This window comes from Falco cherrug, chromosome 12 (genome assembly GCF_023634085.1).
Source record: "Falco cherrug isolate bFalChe1 chromosome 12, bFalChe1.pri, whole genome shotgun sequence".
Lineage (NCBI taxonomy): Eukaryota > Metazoa > Chordata > Aves > Falconiformes > Falconidae > Falco > Falco cherrug.
The window spans coordinates 14,050,344-14,072,901 of NC_073708.1; the positions used below are offsets into that span (position 1 = coordinate 14,050,344).

Consider the following 22,558-nt stretch of genomic DNA (forward strand, 5'->3'; position numbering starts at 1 on the left):
GACCTGATGTAACTTTTAAGTTAGCGGTTCTTTCATCATGAGGTCAAATTAAATTACAGCACCCATCCCTTCAGCAGGAATTTCTCCGTTCGGAGTTAAATTAGTTAAGGATATGAGTTTTGCTAATTGTGGAAACAGGTAAAGATCCATTCAAATGTGGCTTAGAAGAGCTTGCTTTCTCAAGCACAGACCCTTCTTTGGGGGCTTGCTTGCAAGTTGTTTTGCTTAAAAAATACATTCAGCATCCTTTCGCAAGGAACGTTGAAACCCATCAGCAGCAGACGAGCACTTCAGGGGCCGTGTCCGTCACAAACGTGCTCCCAGCAGGTGGCTGCTGCCCCCTGCAGCCCGTCCCAGCGTCCGCGAGGAGGTGGGGAGGAAGCACCCCAAGAAACAACACGCTAACTAGGTGGGCGATGAACGTTTCCGTGTATCGGCAAAGGATTTTCTTAGTGTTAGAAATGCACTGTGATGCAGTTATCCTAATGAGTAAGACAAACGGTACCTCAAGTTTATATCTTTAGCCATGGGTAGGTTCAATAGTCAAAGATCTTAAGAGCAAAGGCTGCAGACTGGGCTGTGGAAAAACCTGGAAATCAATTCAAGCTTCCAGAGTGCATTTATATAGTTTTTGCTAAGTGATTCCAACTGTGATGCAGTTCTTCATATGCCAAACAAACTATGCCCTCCCTCTCCTTTTACCCTCCTTCTACTTCAAACAAAGCTTTTGTAGCTTAATGAGGGACAGATTGGCAGATGCCTTCCTTACTTAGTCCACAGGCAGGGAATAATGCAGCTGGGGTTTATATGCCTAAATACACCTGTGTGTATATGCAGTGCTCAGTGTACATACACATGTGTGTCTGTGGCTACATACATGGGTGCAACAGCTCCCTAATCTCAGCTGAAACCAAGTACTCCTCCTTTACAAACAACAAACAAACAACAGCTTGGTGAAAATGCAGACCCAGTTAGTATGCTACCGAGGATAACCAGACAGAAAATCCAATCATAGCGTAAAGTTAGTGTCTGGGATATAAGCAACGGTATATTGGTTTAGCTTGCCTGAGAAGGTTTTTAAAACAGATTAACGGAGAAGATTATATTATGCAGTGAGTGTTATTTCTGTAGGGAGAGAAATTACACCTCTAAAAGGTTACTTGGTATGCAATCTCCCACTAACACAACTTGCTGAGATAGGCAGCAAATATAAACAACAGGCTTTCACTTGGTGATATTGCTTTATTATGTCCTCACACACAATTTAAGCAAAATGGTTAAGGAAGAACAGTGATACAGATTTGATGGGGCACTTCATTCTGTATACCTCATAACATAAAGGTTCCCACATAATAAAACATAGATGTCTATTTTTTTTAAAGGGGAAAGAATGTATCAGTATTTTTTCAAAACTGAATTAGTCATTTTCTCCTTTGAATCTGAATTTTCAAGGCTTCTAACTGAAGCTCTCAAATACATACAATGTATTCCATTTGCTGTCCTGCCTGTACTCACTTTGCTGCTAATGTGGGGGGGGGGGGGGAGGTAAAGTTTCCATTTTTCACACCACAGATTCTCAGCACATCAAGGAAGAATTCCACATCATCCTTGAAATTAAATTGCTTTGACGTGACAGAAGGCTCCTCTGGTTCACATGCATATCATACATCCTTTGAAATGTAGTGCAATACATCACTGAGGTATGTTGAGTTTTGTTTTTGTCAGCTTGCTGTTGTCTTTGTTGTTGTTGTTATTTTAAAACCTATAAGTTTGGGTTTATCATCCCCATTCCTTGGCACTCAATGATGTAGGTATCTTTACCGGGATCTTCCTCTTCCAATTTTGTCACAGTAAATTTGGCCTAAAACAGGATTAGAAATATATCACTAATTCAGTTATACATAAGTTTAACTATTCAAGATCTGATGCCTAATAATCGTATTGCCATATGTTGATATATATTACAACTTTGACTGATTTCATTAAAAAACATTTAAATAAAGGTAGCAAGTATCTAACCATTCTAAAAGCATTTAACTCTCAAGTATGTTCACTTTCTGCAAGTAAACTTCCACACAAATATTGTAGCAATTATTTTATCTATGCTTGCTCTCCATGATCAAGTTCAGTTCACGATGCCTGCTGAACTGCACATTGCCTAGTTACTGGATGACAACTGATAGGTAAAACTTCCTGAACTTTTGGGCTCACCTTTGTTAGCTGCTCTGCAAAGTGTATAGCTGTTTGAGTATGAAGTGTAATTGGTCCAGTTTTTACTCTAGACACTCCCTTTGCTAGTGCCATGAAAATGATCAGCTGAAAGGGAAGGAAAGGTAATTATCAAATAAATCTTCAGATCCTACGAACTTACTGATTTAAGAAAAACAAAAGGAAAAACATACAAAATGTCTGTAGATGTAAAAAATGTAGTCTCCCAAGTTTCATAAAAGTTCATAATGCTGAATGTTAAGAGTGATCCAAGCCTCAATAATCTTTGAAATTACTACTGTAATGCCTATTGCAGATGGGCTGCTACTTTTCCACAGTGGAGTTTGCCACTGAATTCCTGTTAACTACATTTAACTTTGCGTTCTCTCACCCTCCCACCCCAAAATTCCCCAAAGTCATGTCAGACTCCAGATTGGTAGATTACCTTTATGGAGAGAAAAACTCCAGAAGAGGTTTTTTAATTGTAACGCTTTCTGATCACATATTCACCAGACAGATATTTAAAAACATCTGATTTGATTTACAAACATCACCATGACAAGTACTCTTTAAAGCATGATGTAACTCTGAGCACTTCCCGTGCACATTGGATCTAGCCGTGGCACATTTTCACCAATTGTACTGTGCATGCTTTGCAAAAAGCAGGATGAACCTAAGACCAAAACACTTCCTATTGTACTATGTAATAGTAATGTGTGGCTGGGTGTTTACACCTAAGATGTAATGTCTCTTATCTAGAACAGCCCAAGATTCTAATTAGGCTGTGTTACTGAAAGTGAGACAGTGGAGGGTCTTCATCCTCAAATGAAATTAGGTTAGCAAGATAAATAGGAGCACCTCCTAGATATTCTGTTCTCCAATAGCTTCACTTAGTATCATTCTTAATATGTAACCAAGGAGCTATTTTTACTCCACTATATGGAGCGCCAAATAGATACAAATTTGTACCTCTTTACAGGATGGGAAAATGTAAGGGTGTGGGTGCAAAGCCAGGAGCATCTGTGGCTCTGAAGAACTGTATGTAATTTGTTAGACCTAGTGATGTTGTGACCACACCCAGAAACCTCCAATGACTTAAATTATTATGTAAAGCCACACCTACCTGTGGAGATATGGTCTAACTGAAATCTACAGGTCAGTTCTTTCCCTGTTCAGATTTATATTCTTTACAAATAACACATGCATGCATGTTCTTGCTATTTGAACTTCATGTAAACACATACAGGAGCCTTACTTGGTCTTGCAGAGAATCATCCACAGTTCCACCATGTTTAAGGTTCCTAAGCAGTATCTCAGCTGCTTCAATGCCAACCTTGTCAGAATTCTTTCCTAACAGAGAAATCCAGGTCAGGAAGCTGACAATTATTAATTAACATTTTAAAAATACAGAAAGAAGAAAAAAAAATATCATTAAATGATCAACTTTTTAAACCTTATCTCCACGCTCTTGTCTCAACTGTCTGCTTAAAAAAACTCCTCCCATCTTATGACGACACATAGTTCATACTCCCTAAGCAGTGGAAAGAAAGTAACCCTACTTAGTCAGAGAAACATTCTATTCAAACCATTTAAAACTAGAATCACTTCTACTCCTTATAATCTAAATACACATCTAGACTGACTGTCAAACTAAAACTTTACAGGTAAACAACAAAGACCGTATGTTCTTAAAGTCCAGAAGCATTTTCAACTCGGTGATCCTTAACAATCATTCTGATAAAAGTTTAATAATTTTGTAATTTTTGTCACTATGCAGAAGCAGCTTAGTACAAAGCGCAAGATTCCATTTACAAATGCAAAAGAGGTATACTTCATGGAACTCTTACCTCTCTTGCCCAGTGATGATCCAGCTAACAAACAACCCGTTGAAGTCTCTGCAACAACGCTAAGCAGAAAAAACAGAATCATTATTAAGAACAAAATCACTCAACATTACACTTTATTTACCAGATATGTAATCAAGATCTAGCTAATCAACCAGAAAGATTACAGGTATCAATAGAAGGTTTGGGGTCATCTTACATTATTCCGCTTCCAGTCCCAAAGGCTTGATCATCAGGTTCTCGAACAGGCTGAATATTGATGTAAAGATCTCTGATTTCTTTTCTGATGCATCTCACTGCTGCTGCAGACATGTCTTTTGCCAGCTGACAAGATAAAAGAAAAAAACATTATTTAACTTATGTAACATAGTAATACTTTATCCTCGTAAGTCTGATTATTACAGTGAATCCCTGAAGAAAGCGGCTACTTTATTAACTAGAAAAATAATAAAGATTATTATAAAGCCCCTACAAGCAAGCACTTAACATCATCTCTTCTGAGAATTTTCCCACAAAATTAGGTAACATTACATGCTGAACAAATGATAGTTATGGTGATGTATGTGGAAGCTTCAATATCAATAGAAATTCAAGAAGCTTTCTCCATTCATAGAAAGATTAGATTTTAGTCTTGATTACCTCAAGACATTAGATTATTAAAAAAAACCAACCAAACAAAACCATCAAACACCTCACAATTGCTATGTACAGGATATACCCTACAAGATAAAATATATAAAATAACAGTTTTAAATCACAGGCAGGTGGGGGCAGATGAAACTTATCACATTCTTGTGATCCAATCATCACCAGTATTCATAGGTTTGGAGATTTTAAGACCAAGACCAGCAGTCCATAGCTCTTCAAAAAGTAACTCAGTTTCCTCTCTTCCTTCCTCTACTAATTCCTAGCCTGCGTGTGAGAAGGAGCCTTAAGGAGATCCCACCACTTAGCCTCTGTAAACACAGACAGGATAGGAATAATAGCAAGAAGGGGGTACAAAGGAGCAAATTTCTCTCTTTTACCTTTGGTTAAACCTACCCTTAACTTGTCCTGTCTAATACCCTTAGCAACAGTTTAAAAGTTTGATGTATTCTGACCTCTGCCTATTACAGTGCACCATAGTCTACCCACAAATCTATGAACAAGGGCTGTGATTTCAAATTTAAAATAATCCACATAGATATGAAGGATATGCAAATCAGATATAAGCTACTGCTCAATATATGCTAAAGACTTTTGAACAGTCATATGAAATGTGTCAGGGATGCTGCTCCCATTTCCTGTTTTAGTTGCTACCTAAAATGCATTTATTGCGTAGCAAGACGGTAAGTCAAAACTTCCATTCCATGGCCGGAATAACTGAAACCATTTAATAAGGCTACATTGTATGTGAAACACCACAGGATACAGGAACAGTAGAGATAAATCAAGCAGATTACATGCAATTTTATATAGATATATGAAGTTGGATACTACCAGAGCCTATTATCAGCACTTACTTTTATAGGCAGTGCTCCAGCAACAAATGCTCTTCCATATATCTTCGTCACTATGCCACGTTCTGTTAAGTTTATTGGGCTCAACTCTTTGACTGGTGACATTTGGACTACAACTTCACCACCTCCCTGAGGATAGTAGCCCCTATTTAGAAACAGTAATCAGATATAACTAAATGCAAAAAACACAAGGAAACCAAGAAAAGCCAGAAAGGCTTTTCATATATTTCATTATACATTTTTATGTTCCGTTACTGTACATATAAATTTTCTTGATGTGTGCTTTAGAAATCTTTAGAATAGTATTAGGTTCTCTATCAGTGTTACCTCATAACATCTTATTAACTACCTAACACCAACATAACTGGCACCTCAGAAAAAGCTCATACATTGTTCAGCATACACTTCCTTCAGCAGTAGCCCACACACAGGAAACGTTAAACAGCAGCTGAAGACAGCAATGAAAAAAAAAAAAGACAGGAAAGAACCGTAACACATTCATCATATGGTGGCAGTATACACAGGAGCAGCTAATGCAGGTTACTTCACGTATTATAAATTCATCCCTCAACTTGATTGAGCATCTTGTATGCGTGCCTCTGTGCGCACACAGTGGTTCAGCAAGGCCTGCCTCTGCCACAATTCTCTGTTGCTCACCTCTTTTTTATGTCACAATTAAATGTGAAATTGAACTTTTCAACTATTGGCTTGAAAACCTGAAAAACAAGTACATATAAAAACTCAGAGTGAGTATATTTTGCATCTATAATTCCCCACTATTTTATGCGGTCTGAAAAAAAAAATTCAACACAAAAATTTCAGTTACATAATTACAAAGAAAAAGAAAAAAGATAGCCAGTCTCATCCATATACAGCTTATTTGACATTCCTCATACTTCACTCTGAATGACACTTTGTGTAAAAGGATCTTCTTAGGGGAAGAGAAAGAGAAATGCTGAACAACTCACAGCACTTCCAGACTAAAGAATATTTTAAAGAGAAATTTTCTTTAGTAATTAAAAGCACACAGACTAGTTGCTGTTTCAGGGAATTCCACAAAACGCTAGTTGCTCTTTACATACAGTACACTAACAGTGTTAAATTCCCATGCCTAATCCCTGTAATTACAAATAAACTTGCAGTAAAAGCAGCAGTATAGTAGTTACATTACATATATATGAATGAAAGATGCACCAAGTCAAAGAAATTTATCCCTACCATGACTGTGTAGTCTATCTGAGGAGCCATCTCAGCATTAGTCCCACCTTTTAAATGAAGTTCTGATGGGGAAGCAGCGAACAGCACACAGGGCATTGCTACCTGCATCAGTAGACACACGCTCCTGAAAGCAATTAAAAGATATTACAAATGTCATGCAGTTATAATCCACAGAATTCCATACAATCACTATGTATCAAAGGCAATTAACTTCCCAGAGAATTTACTTAAGTATTTGATTTTGAACATTATCTATAAAGTAAACTTATTAGTCTTAAAAAATACTAATTTAAAACTTCATGTCCTTAGAAAGCCTATATGTCAAGGTTTTTGTTTCACAGTAATTTTATTTCAAATGGGAATATAAAAAATGCAAGTAATGTAGTTTACTTAGTAGAATGATAGGACTGTGAAAACCTTAGGTTTAGCTGGCAGATCATAAAAAAAAGGAAAGGCTTAGGCAGCAATTTTAATATTGTAATACTTATTTAATAAAAAAATATTTAGAAAACTACAAAAATGCTTACAATCTGGTCAGCATCCCATACAAGAAAATTCAGGGGCATAGAAAATAGGCTTTCAGATACAAGAGTCCCCTATTGAATCTCTACACGTTTCATAGATAATAAAAAGCTTCCAAAACAATGTTACCAAAAGTTTGTTCAGCAAAACAAAACAATTACCTCACAGAGGTTTCAAAGACCATTTTGAATTGTGAAAACAGTAATCACCACCAAACTGAAGAAAATACAGGGGTTTTTTTCTTAAATAACTTCCAAACATTTGTTAACCATACTGTTTCTTTGTTTCCCTCCCCCCCCCCCCTTCCCTTGTGCTTAATTACTAATTCTGCTACATTGCTGCTTACTCAAGCCTTTTTGTGTTATGTAAAAGGCATCAGCTGGGTTATTTACACTACTGCAACTCAGAAAAAGATTTCTCTTAACTTAAAGGGAACCTTAACTTATGCCTAACCTGGCCTATGCTTCCGAACAACTATTCACACCAGCCTTCCGTAGCTAAATCCATTTACTCCGTTTTGCAACAGATTCCAAGAACCAAGGACCCAACAGAGAAATATAGGCTAGAAGAAATACAGGCACAAAGAACCATGGATGGAATATGTTCCCAGTTCCAAAAGACTAGTATCTCATATCGTACCATTACGTGTGCAAGTAAAACCTGAAAATTTACTATATTATACAATAGGGATTATTTCAGATCTTGTGGATTTGAGATACTTATCTAATTTAATGCATTTGACCTGATATGTAATGTACTAATGTGAGAAAATAAAGGATAAAGTTTTAAATACATGGGCAGCTGGTTTTTGCTTAGCATTAATTGTGTCCAGCTACTGACTATAATTTTAAAACTGTAACACTAGCATGTACTCTAGTCATACATATCCTGCCTACACTAAAGGTTCCTTGGTTATATATATCTGGCTCAGGTGGCACAGATTTTGGCTGATTGGATATTTATTAATGCTCTTTTTTCCCCTGCTCTTTTGTGGTAAAGTGAGAAAACTTCTTCTGTCACTATTTTACAGTTACCAAAAGCAGTTAAAAGCAGTTACTGGTCAGTCATTAGCCCTGCACAAAGACATACCCTGCTGTTTTTGTATCTGCTGTGTGTGTTCCACCTTTTATCTTCCCAGGAGTGAAGGTTATTTCTGTTGAGCCAATTTCTCCACCTTCCAGCCTCCCCTCACATAGATCTCGAATGATCGCCAGTCCAGACAGATGCTGAGGCCTTGGAACAACAAGACAAAGTTAAGGATACATGCAAGTAGACTACATATTCATGTTACATTAAAGGAACTCCTAAACACCAACTAATAAATACTACAGTTGCAAATTTCAGATCAGACAGGGATGAGAAATTTGATTTGGTTCCTACAGCACTTCTGAGTTCACAAGAGCCAAAGGAGCAGCATTCAGGCCATTACGGAATTTTTAGGATTATGGTGTGTTTTCCATTAGAATGGGTCCAGACAGACAGATGAGACGCAGGAGCAATCGCTTGTCCCAACGTGATAAATGCTTGGGACAAAAATGCAGTGGGACAGCGATGGCAAGGCTAAACTGGAGCCAAGCCAGTGCCCGGTTGCCAGAGCCACAGGGGAGCTAACAGTTTTGCTACGGATCTTTCTTGCTGCGCTTGCGTTTCCATTTGTTTAATTTAAATAGGAAAGAAAACCGTACGCTCGGTGAACCGTGTTCCGCTGGAGCATTACACGGCCTCCAGTGCGCTTCACGTTTCGTGCCGTGCAGCCCGTTCGGCACCTCCGCGGCACCTTCGAGCCGCGCTGCGGGGCTGCGGCGGTGCCCGGGCGGGGACGGGCCGCGGGACCCTCACCGAGGGGCTGCGGGGCGCTCGCTTCACGCCCTGCCTTGCCTTCGCGCTCACGCCTTCCCTGTAAGCGAGCCGCAGACGGGATGTTCCGATCACGGGCCCTCTTCAGGCAACGGACACGCACGGGGTTTGCTCTCGGAAATACCGAATACGTGGGGGGGCAGCCCCCGGCCGAGCGGACGCGGGCGGGGCCGTTACCTGAGGCCGGGCTGGCTCCTCCCGGCGCGGATCCGGCGCACCCGCAGCGGCAGGCCCAGCAGGCAGCTCAGCGCCGTGGACACCCGCAAGATCTGCCCGCCCTGCGCGGAGGAAAGGCGCTCGTCAGGCGCTGCCCGCCCTGCCGGCCGCCACCGGCCCGCCCGTCCCCGCGGCCCGGGCCGAGGCGGGGCGAGGCCAGCCCGCCGCTGGTGCTCACCCCCTCCATGATGCCCCCGTCTATCTCCACCCTGTCCCCGTCCATGGCTGGCGGCGAGCGGAGCTGTCTCTCGCAGAGGCTCCTGCCGGGCCAACGGGATCCCGGCGGGGCCCGGCAGACGGCGAGTCCCCGGCGAAGCAGCCCCCCGGGGCGGCCAACGCTTGGCGCCTGAAGCCGCGCTGCGGTGCCGGCGGCGCCCCAACCTGCCGGGGCCGGGGCCAAGCGCAGGCGCACAGCGGAACAACCGGGGCCCCGCCCTGGGCTGGCGGGGGCGGCTCCGCTGCGTGGGGAGCGGCTGCCGGGTCCCAGCGCCCGGGCAGCGGCGTAGCGGGCGGGGAGGGCTCGCTTCTCCCCGCGTTAACGGCCGCGTCCCTGTGCAGGGCTCCGCCCGGAGGAGGCGATTCCCTTCCCCTCTCCGCAGGCTACGACCAAGGGCCGCGCTAGGCTGGAGCGGTGACGAACGCGGCACCGCACGGGCCGTGACAAAGCGGCACCGGGGACGGCAGCGCCACGGCACAGCAGTGCACCGCCGCCGGCGGCCGGGGCAGAGCGGCCGGGCTCCTGCCGTCACAGTTACAAGCGGGTACTTTCCCCCAGAAGCCAGGTCGCTGAAGGAAGCACGGAGAGACGTACGCGTCGGTCCGGCAGCCACAGGCGGGACTTTTATTACAGGTGTACCGGCGAGGCCGGGCCCTTCGCGCCGCCTGGGCCGAGGGAAGCCGCAGCCCCTCTGCCGCCGCCAGCGGCACTGGTGGCGCCTTCCCGTTACTTCCCGCGGGCGCGCGGCGGCTGCAAGGCACCGGGGGCTGCCCCCGCCGCTGCCCCCCGCCGCAGCCCTCCCCAGCCCGTGCCCGCCCGGTTGGCCGCGGTCGGCGTGGCCGCCCTCCGGTTGGCTGGTCGGTGGGAGGTGTGCGGGGCGTGGGGGCCGCCTCTTCCTGGAGTAAGATGGCGGCCGTGACCGCTCTGAGGAGCAGCAGCCGAGCCGCGGGCCGCCTGGTAAGGGGAGCGGGGCACCCTGCGGGTGGTGGCGCTCCCGGTGAGGGGGGGAGGCAACGCGCGCCCTCTCCGCCTCGGCGGCAGCGTCTCGTCAGGCCTGTCGCCTCCTTCCAGCTGGGAGCGAGGGAGGACCGCGCGGCAGAGCCTCACGGACCGGCCGCCTCCCCTCAGCCCGCCCGGCCGCCTCAGCCGCGTCCCCGCCCGCTGCCCGCCGTGGCGGCACAGGTGGCGGTGCCCGGGCCCGCGCACCCCGCGGCTCCCCGCGGGCCGGTGCCTCAGCTCCCCAGAGACCCCCGGAACGGGCTTCCCCCGCCGAACGCCGTCCCCGTTGCCCACGTTGCCTACGTTGCCTGTGTAGAAGTGTGATAAGCCCCTGAGCTCTTCCCTCCCGTTATTTCTGAGCCCCCTGAGTCCCTGCTTCGCCTGCAGCCATCCCCGCTCCTCGCCCCCCTTCACGCACCGCACCCGCGTAGGGACGGTGTAGTTACACACAGAGCGAAAACGTGTTTCTTTGAATCCCAGGAGCCTCGGTGCTTGTAAATGAAGTAGTTCAGATGCTTCACCGTATGTTAAGAAGTGAATTTACTTGGGTGCCTTTTAGGACACAGTTTCATAAACATATACCATCACAAAGACCTTGTGCTTTATTCTGCCTTCCTCTAATATATATGGTCTCCCTGCTGTGGCGAAGAGTCTTGGTTTGCAGTTATGTCACTGCTGCTTTGTGGAATGTCAGAAAAAGAAATACTGTAAGATAATCCAAATGAAAACTAAATTAAGGATCAGTTCTACTTTCTATTATTATTTTTGCTCTAACTGATAATTCATATTGCACTTTGAAGGCACAGTGGTTAAGAATTTTCAGTGATACTTTTATAATTACCTAGTTTTAGGCTACATATAAGTAATTTTACTAATTAAGACTATTGAAAACAGCAGCAACTTCTTAGTTTTCTTTCTAATTAAACCAACTCTTAACTCGAGGGAGATTCTGCTAAGATGAAAGTGCTGTTTTTATCTGTGTGCATGCTGATTTGTAGAATTGGCTATTTATAGTGTTTCCTGCAACACATTGTGAATTTTGCTACATACTAATTCTTCTTGTGACCATCTGCTGTGAAACAGTGATAAGATCCAAGAAATACGGTTATTACAATATGAAAAGACTTTATTTTAATATTCTCAATGCTTTTGCAAACACTTTGGCTAGCAAGAGGAAAAAGGACATAGCAATGGTGGTTGTTCATGGGGGCTAAAAGACCCCATTCTCTTCTGAAGAAAAAAAGAAGGGAGCCAGGGGGTCTTTCTGTTACATAGTAGGGAAGTCATAGTTACCTAGACACTAGGACATGCTGCTGGTTATTTAGGCGAGGTATAATACCTGACTGAAACTTGCTGCCGAGGACATTGGTTTGGTATATAGGCAGCTGTATACTTGGAGATACGGAATATGTACGTAAAACAAATCCAATGTAAGTAAATGTTCATTAAAATGACTCAGTGTGACAGCAAGTCAAAATAATTCTGTAGAGGACTGTAATAAGAAGTCATTGCCTTTGAGCACAAACTATTCAATTTGACTTTCAAATTCAGTGCTGCTTTATCAGGTAATCCAGTTGCCTGCAGACCGCATAAAAACATTTTGTTCTGAGGCCAGCAGTAGATTTTCAGGATCAGTAGTGATCTAGTGTAGCACCGTTGGCTGCTTCTTAAGGAAAAAAACCTGAAGTGGAGTGAGGTGGTTCTGAACCCCCAGATTGCACACAGCTCCTGCGGTGTCTTGGTTCAAACCACAAGTCTTAGTCAACGGGTATCAGTGGCTGATGTGTCCTCAGTATGAGTGAGGGAGACTGGAGTGGGCCCTCAGCTTCTTCTCACCACGGTTAACTCCTCACTTTGAAGACTTCACAGGAAAGGTGTTACCTTACTGTGGCATTATTGCCCTTAAATTGTCATATAGTGTAATAGTGGTGACATAAACATAACTGCTAGTGCTGTGCTTGTTGGGGTTTTATTACTGTATTTTTCCAGACATCAGGATACGTAGGTGAGCATGCTATGGCTGTTAGAACTGATTTTGTCTTTTATATGGCTTTGTTATTTCCTTCTTTGGTATTACGCAGAAAATAGTATTATCGTGATTAAATACTGAAATTAATAAGCACAGCCTCTTTATTTCATGTATTTTAATTTTTTCGCTTGTTAGAAAGGCACACTTCAATTAAGAAATTGGGTACTGTATTATTGCTTTAGCGTACTAGCATGCTGACTTTTTAGCAGAGCATGTGCAAAACTGGAAACCAAAAAGATTCCACTTTTAAAAAATGCAGTAGTTCTGAATTAGTCCTACAAATATAATTTGAAACCGCTTTGAAACTCTTCTGTAACAAAACCAGTCTGTTGTTTTGGCAGCGACGTACTAATTCACTACCTGCATTGGTTATCGAATGTTGAAAATACATGGAAAAAGCCTTAAAAAACTTGACGTTTAGAAATAGTTCGAAGATTTTATATGCTCCTTGTGCGCATCTTCACAAATAATTAATGTTTTTCATGTAGGATCGTATAAAGAGAGAAGAGTTTTGTTGTAAGCTTGGGACAAAATTATCTTGTTGGACAAAACAATGTAACCATGGGCTCAAGTGAGAGAAAAGCAGAATTAAAAGTAGGAGACAATAGGCTTGTGAAGTTGTACATTATATATCAATTTTATAATTGAATGAGAATTTTAAATGTGTTCCTAAAATAAGATTTGTCATAGCTTCAAATTACCATTTTACCTGATTTTTTTAATAGGGAAAATGGTTTGGAGGACTAATGAAAAGGATTTACTGTTTGCTCATTGTAGGAATTATTCTAGATCTGTAGATATAATCGTAATATCAAGCAGCTGAAAAGTAACTCTGTAACTTTGTTGTGTCCTTTATGATAGATTTTATTGTGCAAATATTTGTTCCTAAAAGAAAGGTGACATTAATGTAACTTGCAATGCTAGATTACATAATGTAGAAAATGTGTACATTGTCAATTAGAATTGTAGTTTTCTGAATAATCTAAAGTGTAATAAAAATCAAATAATTGGAACAGTTTGGGGGGTGGGGAGGGCAATCAGGAAGTTTCGTATGTTCTGTAATTACTGAAAGGCTTTTTGGAAAAAGAAGTTAAAATTAACTTTCCCATACAGGTGTGGTGTTTTCTGGCTCCTCTAAGAAGATAATTTCTAAATTTTACAGTTTTGAGCTACTTGAGGTACATTGTAGCACCTGAATTTTTTTCATATCTCTAAATTAATTGGAGATAGTATCTACAGATAAATTGTTATTTTAATTAATTTTAAAGCAATGTTAAAACAACATAACACCAGAATTACATTAGATTTAAGAAATCCTACTAAATAAGAAAGGGTCTGAACTAACTTCTGTTGAGATTAGTGATAAAATGTGTGTTTATGTCAATGCAAATGCTACTGGCTTTGCTTTTGACCAAAATCATGACCGATTACATGATGCTTTAAAGCATAAGGTTTTGTCTGAAGAGAGTTTCAGAGAATTCCATTGACCCCTTTAAGTTGATTTCTGCATAAATGTAATTGTAACCATGAAAGAAAACCATCTCACACCCAGTTCTTAAACTGTCATTAAAGTTGACATGATACTTACTTGAAGATGATTGCCTCCTATCTATTAACAGAAATAAAAGGGCAACTGTCTGTGCCCTCTGCAGTTAATTTCCTTTCCAATTAGTACTTCTGATCAACCCTTTATTGGAGTAAGAACTGACAAAGTAAAATATGCTGATTTTTTCTGCAGTTTAGGGGATCCTTCCAGCATTCATTCTGGATAAGAATATGGCTGATGTAGTTTATATTAAGTATGCTTTCTCTGTGTGTGTCCTGATTAAACTAATTGCTTAGGGAAGCCATAGCAAGTATGAATATCTTGACAGATCTTGTCATGATTTTTGTTAATCAGTTATGTTATCGTGGCTTTGATCTCTTCATGTGTTGTGTTAGTGAAAGAAGTTAAAAGACCTGACAAAGCTTATGCTAATTTAATGGTTGCTGTACATTCAGTATATATTCAGTATAATTGTGTTTCCATAATAAGTTATCTTACATAAACTAGAATTAAACTATTTTAATATTACTGTTGCATCAGGAATGTTAAATGAGCTCTACATTCCTCAGTCCATTATATTAACACTTGAGACTTTTCTCCCCCAGGTTTGCATTCACCGTGTTAGATCGTGCAGCAGCATTCGCTTTATAAAATCAAAATATGTGTGCGTGTGTGACAAATCCGCCCTCAAGTTTAGTCATCAACAGCGATTATTCAGAACATCTGCTGGTAATCTTTTTCATAATAAAATAATTTATTTTATTTTGCTATTTTGTGAGTGTTACGTTAGCAGTTTGTGTATGACTGGTATGTAGACTGTTTTTGATGTATTCAGATTTTCCTGTCTTATATTTAATATTAAACATGCTGTATTTCCTTATTGTCTGTTTTAAGTTTCATGTGGCCAAGTCGTCCAGTTTAAGCTTTCTGACATTGGAGAAGGGATTACGGAGGTGACTGTAAAAGAATGGTAAGCTCAGCTTTCTGAGAAATATGCTAAGAAATCAGCACATAGTTTGACAGTTGTATTATCAGTTACTAATCTGATATGTATGTTTTCTGGCTTAGTAGTGAAATTTTTCAAGTTTCATTTTCTGTACTTTTAAAACCTTGTATATACTGAGCTTTATATTTTGTTTATATGCAGTCTGGTGTACTTGGGAGTGGAACAGATGGAAGGAATGGGATGCTCTAACTGCACCTGTATATAGGCTTTCCTTCAGTGATTAACGTTTTTAGAGTGCAGGAGGTCTGTCTTTTACTATACTTACTTAGGCTGAACTTTAGAAACAAATGACTAGACACATAATTTTATCCTATACCCCTTCTTTGTTGACTTTAGTAAAATATTTGAACAGTTAAATTGTTTGTAAAAAGGTTTTGATGAATGGATTAAGCAAAATCAAAGCGTACAGTGAAGGAAGGCAGTGTTGAAATGCCTCGGTTCAGACTAAGCTGGGCTCATTTTTAGATGGTTTATAATCTGTCAAGAAAACCCTGCTTAACTAAAGTAATAGTAAAAACATGTGTGATGATATTCTAAATCACTGTGTCATTTGACACAACAAAAGGCTCTGTAGCAGTCAGGCAAAGGGTATGTCGCAAACGTATCCATTATGAGAATCTGTCGTCTTACCTGGAATGCGTTTTCATGTTGTGGGGATGTACATAACTGAACTTATTGAAAGAATACACAGCATAGATTTTTACACTTAGTATGTTTTGTACTAGCCTGTGTCTTTTCTCTTAGGTACATAAAAGAAGGTGATAGTGTGTCTCAGTTCGATAGCATCTGTGAAGTGCAGAGTGATAAAGCTTCTGTTACTATTACTAGTCGTTATGATGGCGTTATTAGAAAACTCCATTACAATTTAGATGAAATTGCTTATGTTGGAAAACCATTAGTGGACATTGAAATCGATGCTTCAAAAGGTATTGTAAGCCGGTTTTTTTTTTCTGTGCCATATTTTACATTTGTTGTTATAAAACCATCATTGACAGAGGAGTTTACTTTTTCCTCTTGAAAAATCTTAAAACTGGATTGTTTTTTTCCCTTTATAAGATCAAGGAAATTAAGTAGGAAAAACTGTGATATTTTATTAGGATTTAAAATCTCAAAAGCCAGACGTTACGCATTGAAAATTTAGCTTAAGCAGCAGCTTTTAGCACGCTCTTTCCATCCGCAGTATCTCAAACTAAATGTTAAAACCTTCAGCTGTCACAGAATCATCAAATAGTTGAGGCTGGAATTTAACAAATGCTTTTAATGTAGTAAAGTTAAATTTTTTCTTTTTGTTTGCAGGTGTTGCCCCAGAAGAAGATGTTGTTGAAACACCTCCTATGTCTCATGAAGAGCACACTCACCAAGAGATAAAAGGTCACAAAACGTTAGCAACCCCTGCAGTTCGTCGTCTGGCCATGGAGAACAATGTAAGTTCGCTGAATGAGGTCCTGCTGCCTTTTATCCAGCTTGTGTATAGCAGTTTGACTGACTAGGAGAATATATATTTCTAGAGGAAAGTGCAGTGAGAAATTATTTTTTTTTAAATACATTTCAAATGTGTAAAAATCATTGTAAAGAGGAAGAGGATTGTGCTTTTTGATGATTATGGTGGATAGGAAAATAATTACTGGGCTTAAAATGCAGCTAGGATGCTTTAAGATGGAGATTAAGAAAACCTTTTTGGAAAGTTTCAGAATAGATTCCTGGGACAGAGAAAGGAGGAGGGAAAAAGGGAATTTTAGCTTAACTGCCTTGTTTTGTTTTTCAAATTTGTTTTAGAGCTGAGGATGTACTAGGTGATCTTTTAAGCACTTTTCTAATTCTTTTTTCCTGTGACTCTATGAATATTCAGTTGGTTTTGAAAGCTTGTGGTGCATTTTTAGGAGAAAAAGAAAACAATAAGTAGAGAAAATTAAGTGACAAATAGCTTTCCTCAAATTAAAATTTCACTATTGATCCTATGAGGTAATGAAGAGTTAAGTAGTATCCATAGTTCCTCCTTAAATCATGCAGTTAGACACCTAGCAGGCCTTCTGGATGAGTTGAACAGTGTAGGGTACCTAATAAATCATAGAAAGGGAAAGAAAACTGTATGTATGTTAGATCAGTAACTGGAATAACTTTTAACCATAGTACATAGTATAGGTTCTTTTTATATTGCTGTAAAACACAAGTGTCGTAGCTTGTTATGTACTTTTCAGATTAAATTGAGTGAAGTTGTTGGAACGGGGAAAGATAACAGAATCCTTAAAGAAGACATCCTCAATTACCTGGCCAAACAAACAGGAGCTATTTTACCTCCATCACCAAAGGCTGAAATTATCCCACCTTTGCCAAAATCAGAGCATGTGGCAGTTGCTCCAAAGGACAAAGCACGCAAAATTCCAGTACCCGTTTCCAGACCCATTGTGTTTTCAGGGAAAGATAAAACTGAACCTGTAACAGGTAAATCATGAAATACAGAATCACAGTAGACTACCAGTAAATGTTACTCAGTGTTGATTCCTTTTGATGGGAATGTTTCATGTTATTGTCATGCAAGTAAGCCACAGGAAAACATACTCTGTAAGAAGGTGTGGCATGAAATTAGTATTTTATGAAATAATTGCTCATGCTTTGGTTGGATGGAGTTGGGTGGCAAGTTGTACTTGCTCGTTTTTAATCTGTGCTATTTCAAATGTATGATGAAACAGGTAGAGTTCTGAAAAGTGCATTTGTCACAGTGAATCATTATACAAATAGTGGCAAAGTGCAGTGATTTTAAGGGTGTATCAGTGCTTGATAATAGCGTACTGTAGCATTCACAGTTGTTCTGGAGAGGAGTGCAACAAAAGATGATGAGGTAAGAAAAGCTTCGTAAGAAGAGGCAGATAAAAACTTTTTGCTTGTCTTTCCAGCAGTGTTTATTTGGGGAGGCTGGAAAGAGCAGTGCAGGTTACTGTGTTATGATTTCAAATAAGAGAGGTATGCAGCAGCATAATCTGAAATATTACAATTGTAGAAATTGAGTTGCACGTGCTGAACAACTGTGGATCCTAAAGTGAGGTTTACCTTGTCCTTCTTTTGTTGTGGTTGGGTTTTGTTTTGTTTTTTAATTTGTGTAATTTTTTTAGTGGAAACAAATACCTGAAATTTCACCATAACTTCCCAGAAACTCATTTTGTTGGTTTAAGAAGTCAGTAAATATTTTTCAGGTTTTCAGAAGGCCATGGTAAAGACTATGAGCGCAGCCCTGAAGATACCCCACTTTGGTTATTGTGATGAGGTTGATTTGACTCAGCTTGTTCAGTTGCGAGAAGAGCTGAAACCTCTAGCACAAATTCGTGGTGTTAAGCTTTCCTTTATGCCTTTCTTCATAAAGGTAAGATGTGCAGCAGAGCACTGTGTGCAGTACTTCAGCAGATTTTGCCAAAATCTGATCAATGATCGTTATAAGTTTGGAACACCTCTCTATCGCCTGAATAATAACAAGTCACACAAACTTTTCTTGCTTATTGAAACAGCTGTCAATTTACTGTTGGAATTGTAGTTAGGGTTATATAGTATCATTGAACGTTTTTGAAATATTAATGGGGAAGGATAGATAGAGCAGGTAAAGTATTATTCATTGTGTGGGTAAGCATCACTAGGTGTTTTAATTACACAGAACAAATTTTGGAAACTGAGTATTTTTTATGAGCTCCATTAAAATCAACCTCCCATGAAATGCATCATTATTATTGTTATTGCTGTTACTATTACATCCCTTAGGTGAATTGAGTGTGTCTCTTCTGTTGTTCAGAAGACCAGGCACTTGCACCCATTTAGTTGCCATGGTTCCAGTTCCAACTGTTGGCATCAGTGAAGGCTGATGCACTGCCTAAGCTATGCATTGAATGCATGGCTTAGTCTGAAACTTCGGGTAATGCTATTTCAATTAGAGTGCTAAGTAAGCACTCATTCTGCTCACTCTTTTTAGGGGGAATTAATATTACTTCCTTGAAATAGTAGTCTGGATTGCTGAGAATGACATTGCTGCTGAATCTGGTAACTTTTGTCTTGGGATGTTTGACTTGAATTGTGCAACAGAAATAACAAATGCGGATTCAGCTTCAGTTATACTTGGGAAAGGGTTTATCACTTTCTATATGTATTTTTTTTTTTTAAAGTTGTCTTTTTCTTCTGCTATCCTAATAATGGCGGAATATCAACAGACAAGTTTAGCAGAGTTTAAGCCAAATTTGATTGTATTGAGTAAATCCGTATTGTTGTTAATCCAAATTGTCTCCCACTGTTCCCTCCTTTCCATGCAGCTCTCCGGTTATAAAATATAAAAATCTGTCCTTTTCTTTCTTTTATATTTAACAGGCAGCCTCTCTGGGATTATTGCAGTATCCCATTCTTAATGCTTCTTTGGATGAAAGCTGTCAAAATGTCACATACAAGGTTTGTCAACTACAGATCAAGTTGTGAACAGAAAACTTAACAGCTAACAACAGCTTTTCAGAATGTCTCGGTTCATTGTAAGAACCAAAATTATGATGTTGTGCTGGAAAATAATTTGTGTGTCCAGATTCCAGCATTGGATTTGATTTATTATTCATTTTATTTCAGTAGTTTGTTTCATGATACTCACTTTGTTATTCAGGCTTGCCTCAAAAATGCGTATTAATAAATGATTTCCTATTTTTCACCTGAAGATGGGCCAGGCATTCAAAATGAGAACATTTAAAATCTAATACAGTAATTTTTTAATAATGGCAGGGTGCTTCCACTGTTTCAATGCTCAACCCTTATGTATTAAAGTAATATTTTAAACTCAGTTTTGATAAAAATAATTTAATTTTCATACAGAGTGCTGGATTGATGCTTCTGGGCAGCGAGTGTCTATTTTCTTAAGTGATGTGTTCGTGTACTGCTCCTTGCAGTACAAACTCCTTGTGGGTTGTTTGATCAATGTCTCTCAGATGAATCCTTATGTATTCCTTTTAGGAAATGAAAGTCAACTAATTTCTTTTCTTCTTTTTTTTTTTTTTATTTTTTTTTATTTTAGTGTTCTCTTAAAAATCTGCTAGTCATTTTTTGTTACCCATATGATCATCCTAAAGTGAAATGTTTTCAGTGCAAAGTTGATTCCAGGATTTTGCATTTCCTGGATGTGAAGTTGCCGAAATCAATTTGCATTTTGCAGATGTGGAAAGCTAATATTTAAAAATGTCCCCTTCTCCCCTCAGTGCTGTATAGAGGAGTTGCTTACTACAGACAGCACTTTCTAGGTTAAAAAGATATATAAAGAAGACACTATTCAATTTTTTTTGTATGTGAAACACGTTTTGTGTTGACTACTTATATTAATGTTCTGTTTAATGAAACTTCTTGCAGGCTTCGCACAACATTGGAGTTGCTATGGACACAGAGCAAGGTTTAATTGTCCCAAATGTGAAAAATGTTCAAGTTTGTAGCGTGTTTGAGATTGCCTCTGAATTAAATCGCCTACAGTCCTTGGGCTCTGCAGGCCAACTGGGAACAAATGACCTCACTGGGGGAACATTCACCCTTTCAAATATTGGCACAGTAAGTACAGGAGAAATGAGAACGTACATCTGAAAACTGCTTCTGAAATTGAATACCTTAATAAAGTTTATTATGGAATGAACAAAACCTGTAACAATTAATGCAAGAGGCAGTCTGCTTTAAAAAAAATAAAATTGTTAACTAATACCCACAGCTTTTTCTTTTATAGATTGGTGGCACTTACGCCAAACCAGTGATACTACTTCCTGAAGTAGCTATTGGAGCACTTGGAAAGATTCAGGTATTAACTTTATCTCAGTGATGTGAGTGTTTAGCTAACTAAGGTAATCTGTAATGAAAATGAAACATGGAGTGTCCCACTGTTTTGTTTTTCATACATATGCATTTTCTCTATGTTACAGAAACTGCATAGCTTGTGATTGAAAAATTTTGTGATGTTTTTAGATGGCTGTGCAGAGACACCGAATGTTTAAATAGAAGTCTTTTGTGCCAGAGGTTCAGATTTGTTTTATAGAATCCTGTTGTATTTCACTCACATCTATGTTTAGCCTTCTAGTTATTAAGAAACAACATAAATATATTTTTACAAGTTTTGCAACATGGCAGTAGCCTTTTTGCTATCATTACGGGGACAACTTGAGACTAAAAACATACTCTGATAACGACATTTAATTTTATGAGCCAGATAGCTGAATCTATACAGAACTCTATGGTGAAGGCAGTTTTGTGTTTTCTCAATTTCAGGCTTTAATTCTTCAATATAGACATTTGAGATCAATGCTGGAAATGAAATTATTATTAATTTAAAATACTTCCTGTATGTTCTTCCCATGAGCCTTTTGTTTAGGAGATGCTTTAAGGAAACCATTAGTTAGGAAACTAACAGTGCAATAAACTGTTTTAGGAAGAAACCTTTGAGTCAGGAAAGGTTTTTCACTACTTCAGTATTTCCATGGTGGTGGAAACAGGATATGACTGTTTATTATCTAAGTTTGCAATATATTCTTATCTAACAATAATGCAAAGGTCTTTGTTTTTTGAATGGCACTAATGCTGTCCATCTAATTTAGCAAAATATTTAAATTTAGATTAACAAATTAACAATAAAAAATGCAGCTTTAATGAAAGTATTTAATATTTCTGTATTTTTCCTTCCTCTGATTTTTAGATTCTTCCTCGGTTTAATGGAAAAGGTGAAGTATTTAAGGCACATATAATGAATGTGAGTTGGTCAGCTGATCACCGCATCATTGATGGAGCTACAATGGCCCGGTTTTCTAACTTGTGGAAATCTTACGTGGAGAACCCTGCTTCGATGCTGCTAGACCTTAAATAAAGGAAACCATGGCTAAAATATGCCTTTAAACTTTGTGGATTGTACTGAGTAATTATAACAGCTGGCTCTGCTAGCATGTGCTCTTTGCGACTCACATTATATACTCTTATGTGGTTAAAGGTTCTCAACAGCTGATATCAGTCTATCAATTAGTTGTTACTTTTAATTACTAGTGCTGTAATTTCTTCTACAGCAGACTCTCAAACCTAATAGGTCATGGCACAACTTCTGAATATGGTGATGGAATGTCTTTATTTTGCGCTTTATAATACTTACGATTGTGAGGCTAGTGTGACTGCATGACACTGATCTATATACATCTGTGGTATTTATAATCTGATTAACCTGTTTTGAAGGGAAATACTCTTAGTTCTTCCTTGTTGGACACGTAAATTTATTTTAACAAATAATGTCCAAATTCCCGAAAGAAGTTATGCAAATATCATATACAAATAAAATTACTTTTATGCTTCTGCTGTAAGATGTCCAGAGAGCTTTTTGTTGTTTAACTGAGTAAACTTCTCAAGTCTTTTGCTAGTCCACATTTTAC

The 22,558-nt window shown here is 39.6% G+C and overlaps 2 protein-coding genes and 1 long non-coding RNA gene across 5 annotated transcripts; 2 read left to right on the forward strand and 1 right to left on the reverse strand.

Moving 5' to 3' along the window:
• Positions 1–1,222: 1,222 nt before the first annotated feature.
• On the reverse strand, positions 1,223–9,753 carry RTCA (RNA 3'-terminal phosphate cyclase). 2 transcript variants are annotated; one of them, XM_055724165.1, is made up of 11 exons: positions 9,543–9,753; positions 9,326–9,426; positions 8,381–8,524; positions 6,770–6,893; positions 6,209–6,267; positions 5,555–5,696; positions 4,252–4,376; positions 4,056–4,114; positions 3,464–3,558; positions 2,212–2,316; positions 1,223–1,861 (listed from the first exon to the last, which is right to left on the reverse strand). In XM_055724165.1, exons 1-11 carry the CDS (start codon positions 9,585–9,587, stop codon positions 1,763–1,765), a joined length of 1,098 nt encoding a protein of 365 aa, XP_055580140.1. In that variant the 5' UTR covers positions 9,588–9,753; the 3' UTR covers positions 1,223–1,762. The 2 variants fall into 2 exon arrangements, with proteins under 2 accessions (XP_055580140.1, XP_055580141.1); XM_055724166.1 differs by lacking the exon at positions 2,212–2,316.
• LOC129737161 (uncharacterized) lies at positions 1,568–8,083 on the forward strand. Its single transcript, XR_008734616.1, has 2 exons — positions 1,568–1,700; positions 7,818–8,083. It is a non-coding gene; the product is annotated as an uncharacterized LOC129737161 (long non-coding RNA).
• Positions 9,754–10,381: 628 nt separating the features above from the next.
• DBT (dihydrolipoamide branched chain transacylase E2) lies at positions 10,382–22,489 on the forward strand. Of its 2 annotated transcripts, XM_055724162.1 has the most exons (12): positions 10,395–10,538; positions 13,723–13,787; positions 14,761–14,884; positions 15,050–15,125; positions 15,906–16,087; positions 16,458–16,585; positions 17,360–17,603; positions 18,353–18,519; positions 19,506–19,583; positions 20,520–20,711; positions 20,881–20,952; positions 21,841–22,489. In XM_055724162.1, exons 6-12 carry the CDS (start codon positions 16,496–16,498, stop codon positions 22,006–22,008), a joined length of 1,011 nt encoding a protein of 336 aa, XP_055580137.1. In that variant the 5' UTR covers positions 10,395–10,538; positions 13,723–13,787; positions 14,761–14,884; positions 15,050–15,125; positions 15,906–16,087; positions 16,458–16,495; the 3' UTR covers positions 22,009–22,489. The 2 variants fall into 2 exon arrangements, with proteins under 2 accessions (XP_055580136.1, XP_055580137.1); XM_055724161.1 differs by lacking the exon at positions 13,723–13,787 and having other exon boundaries at positions 10,382–10,538.
• Positions 22,490–22,558: the final 69 nt, after the last annotated feature.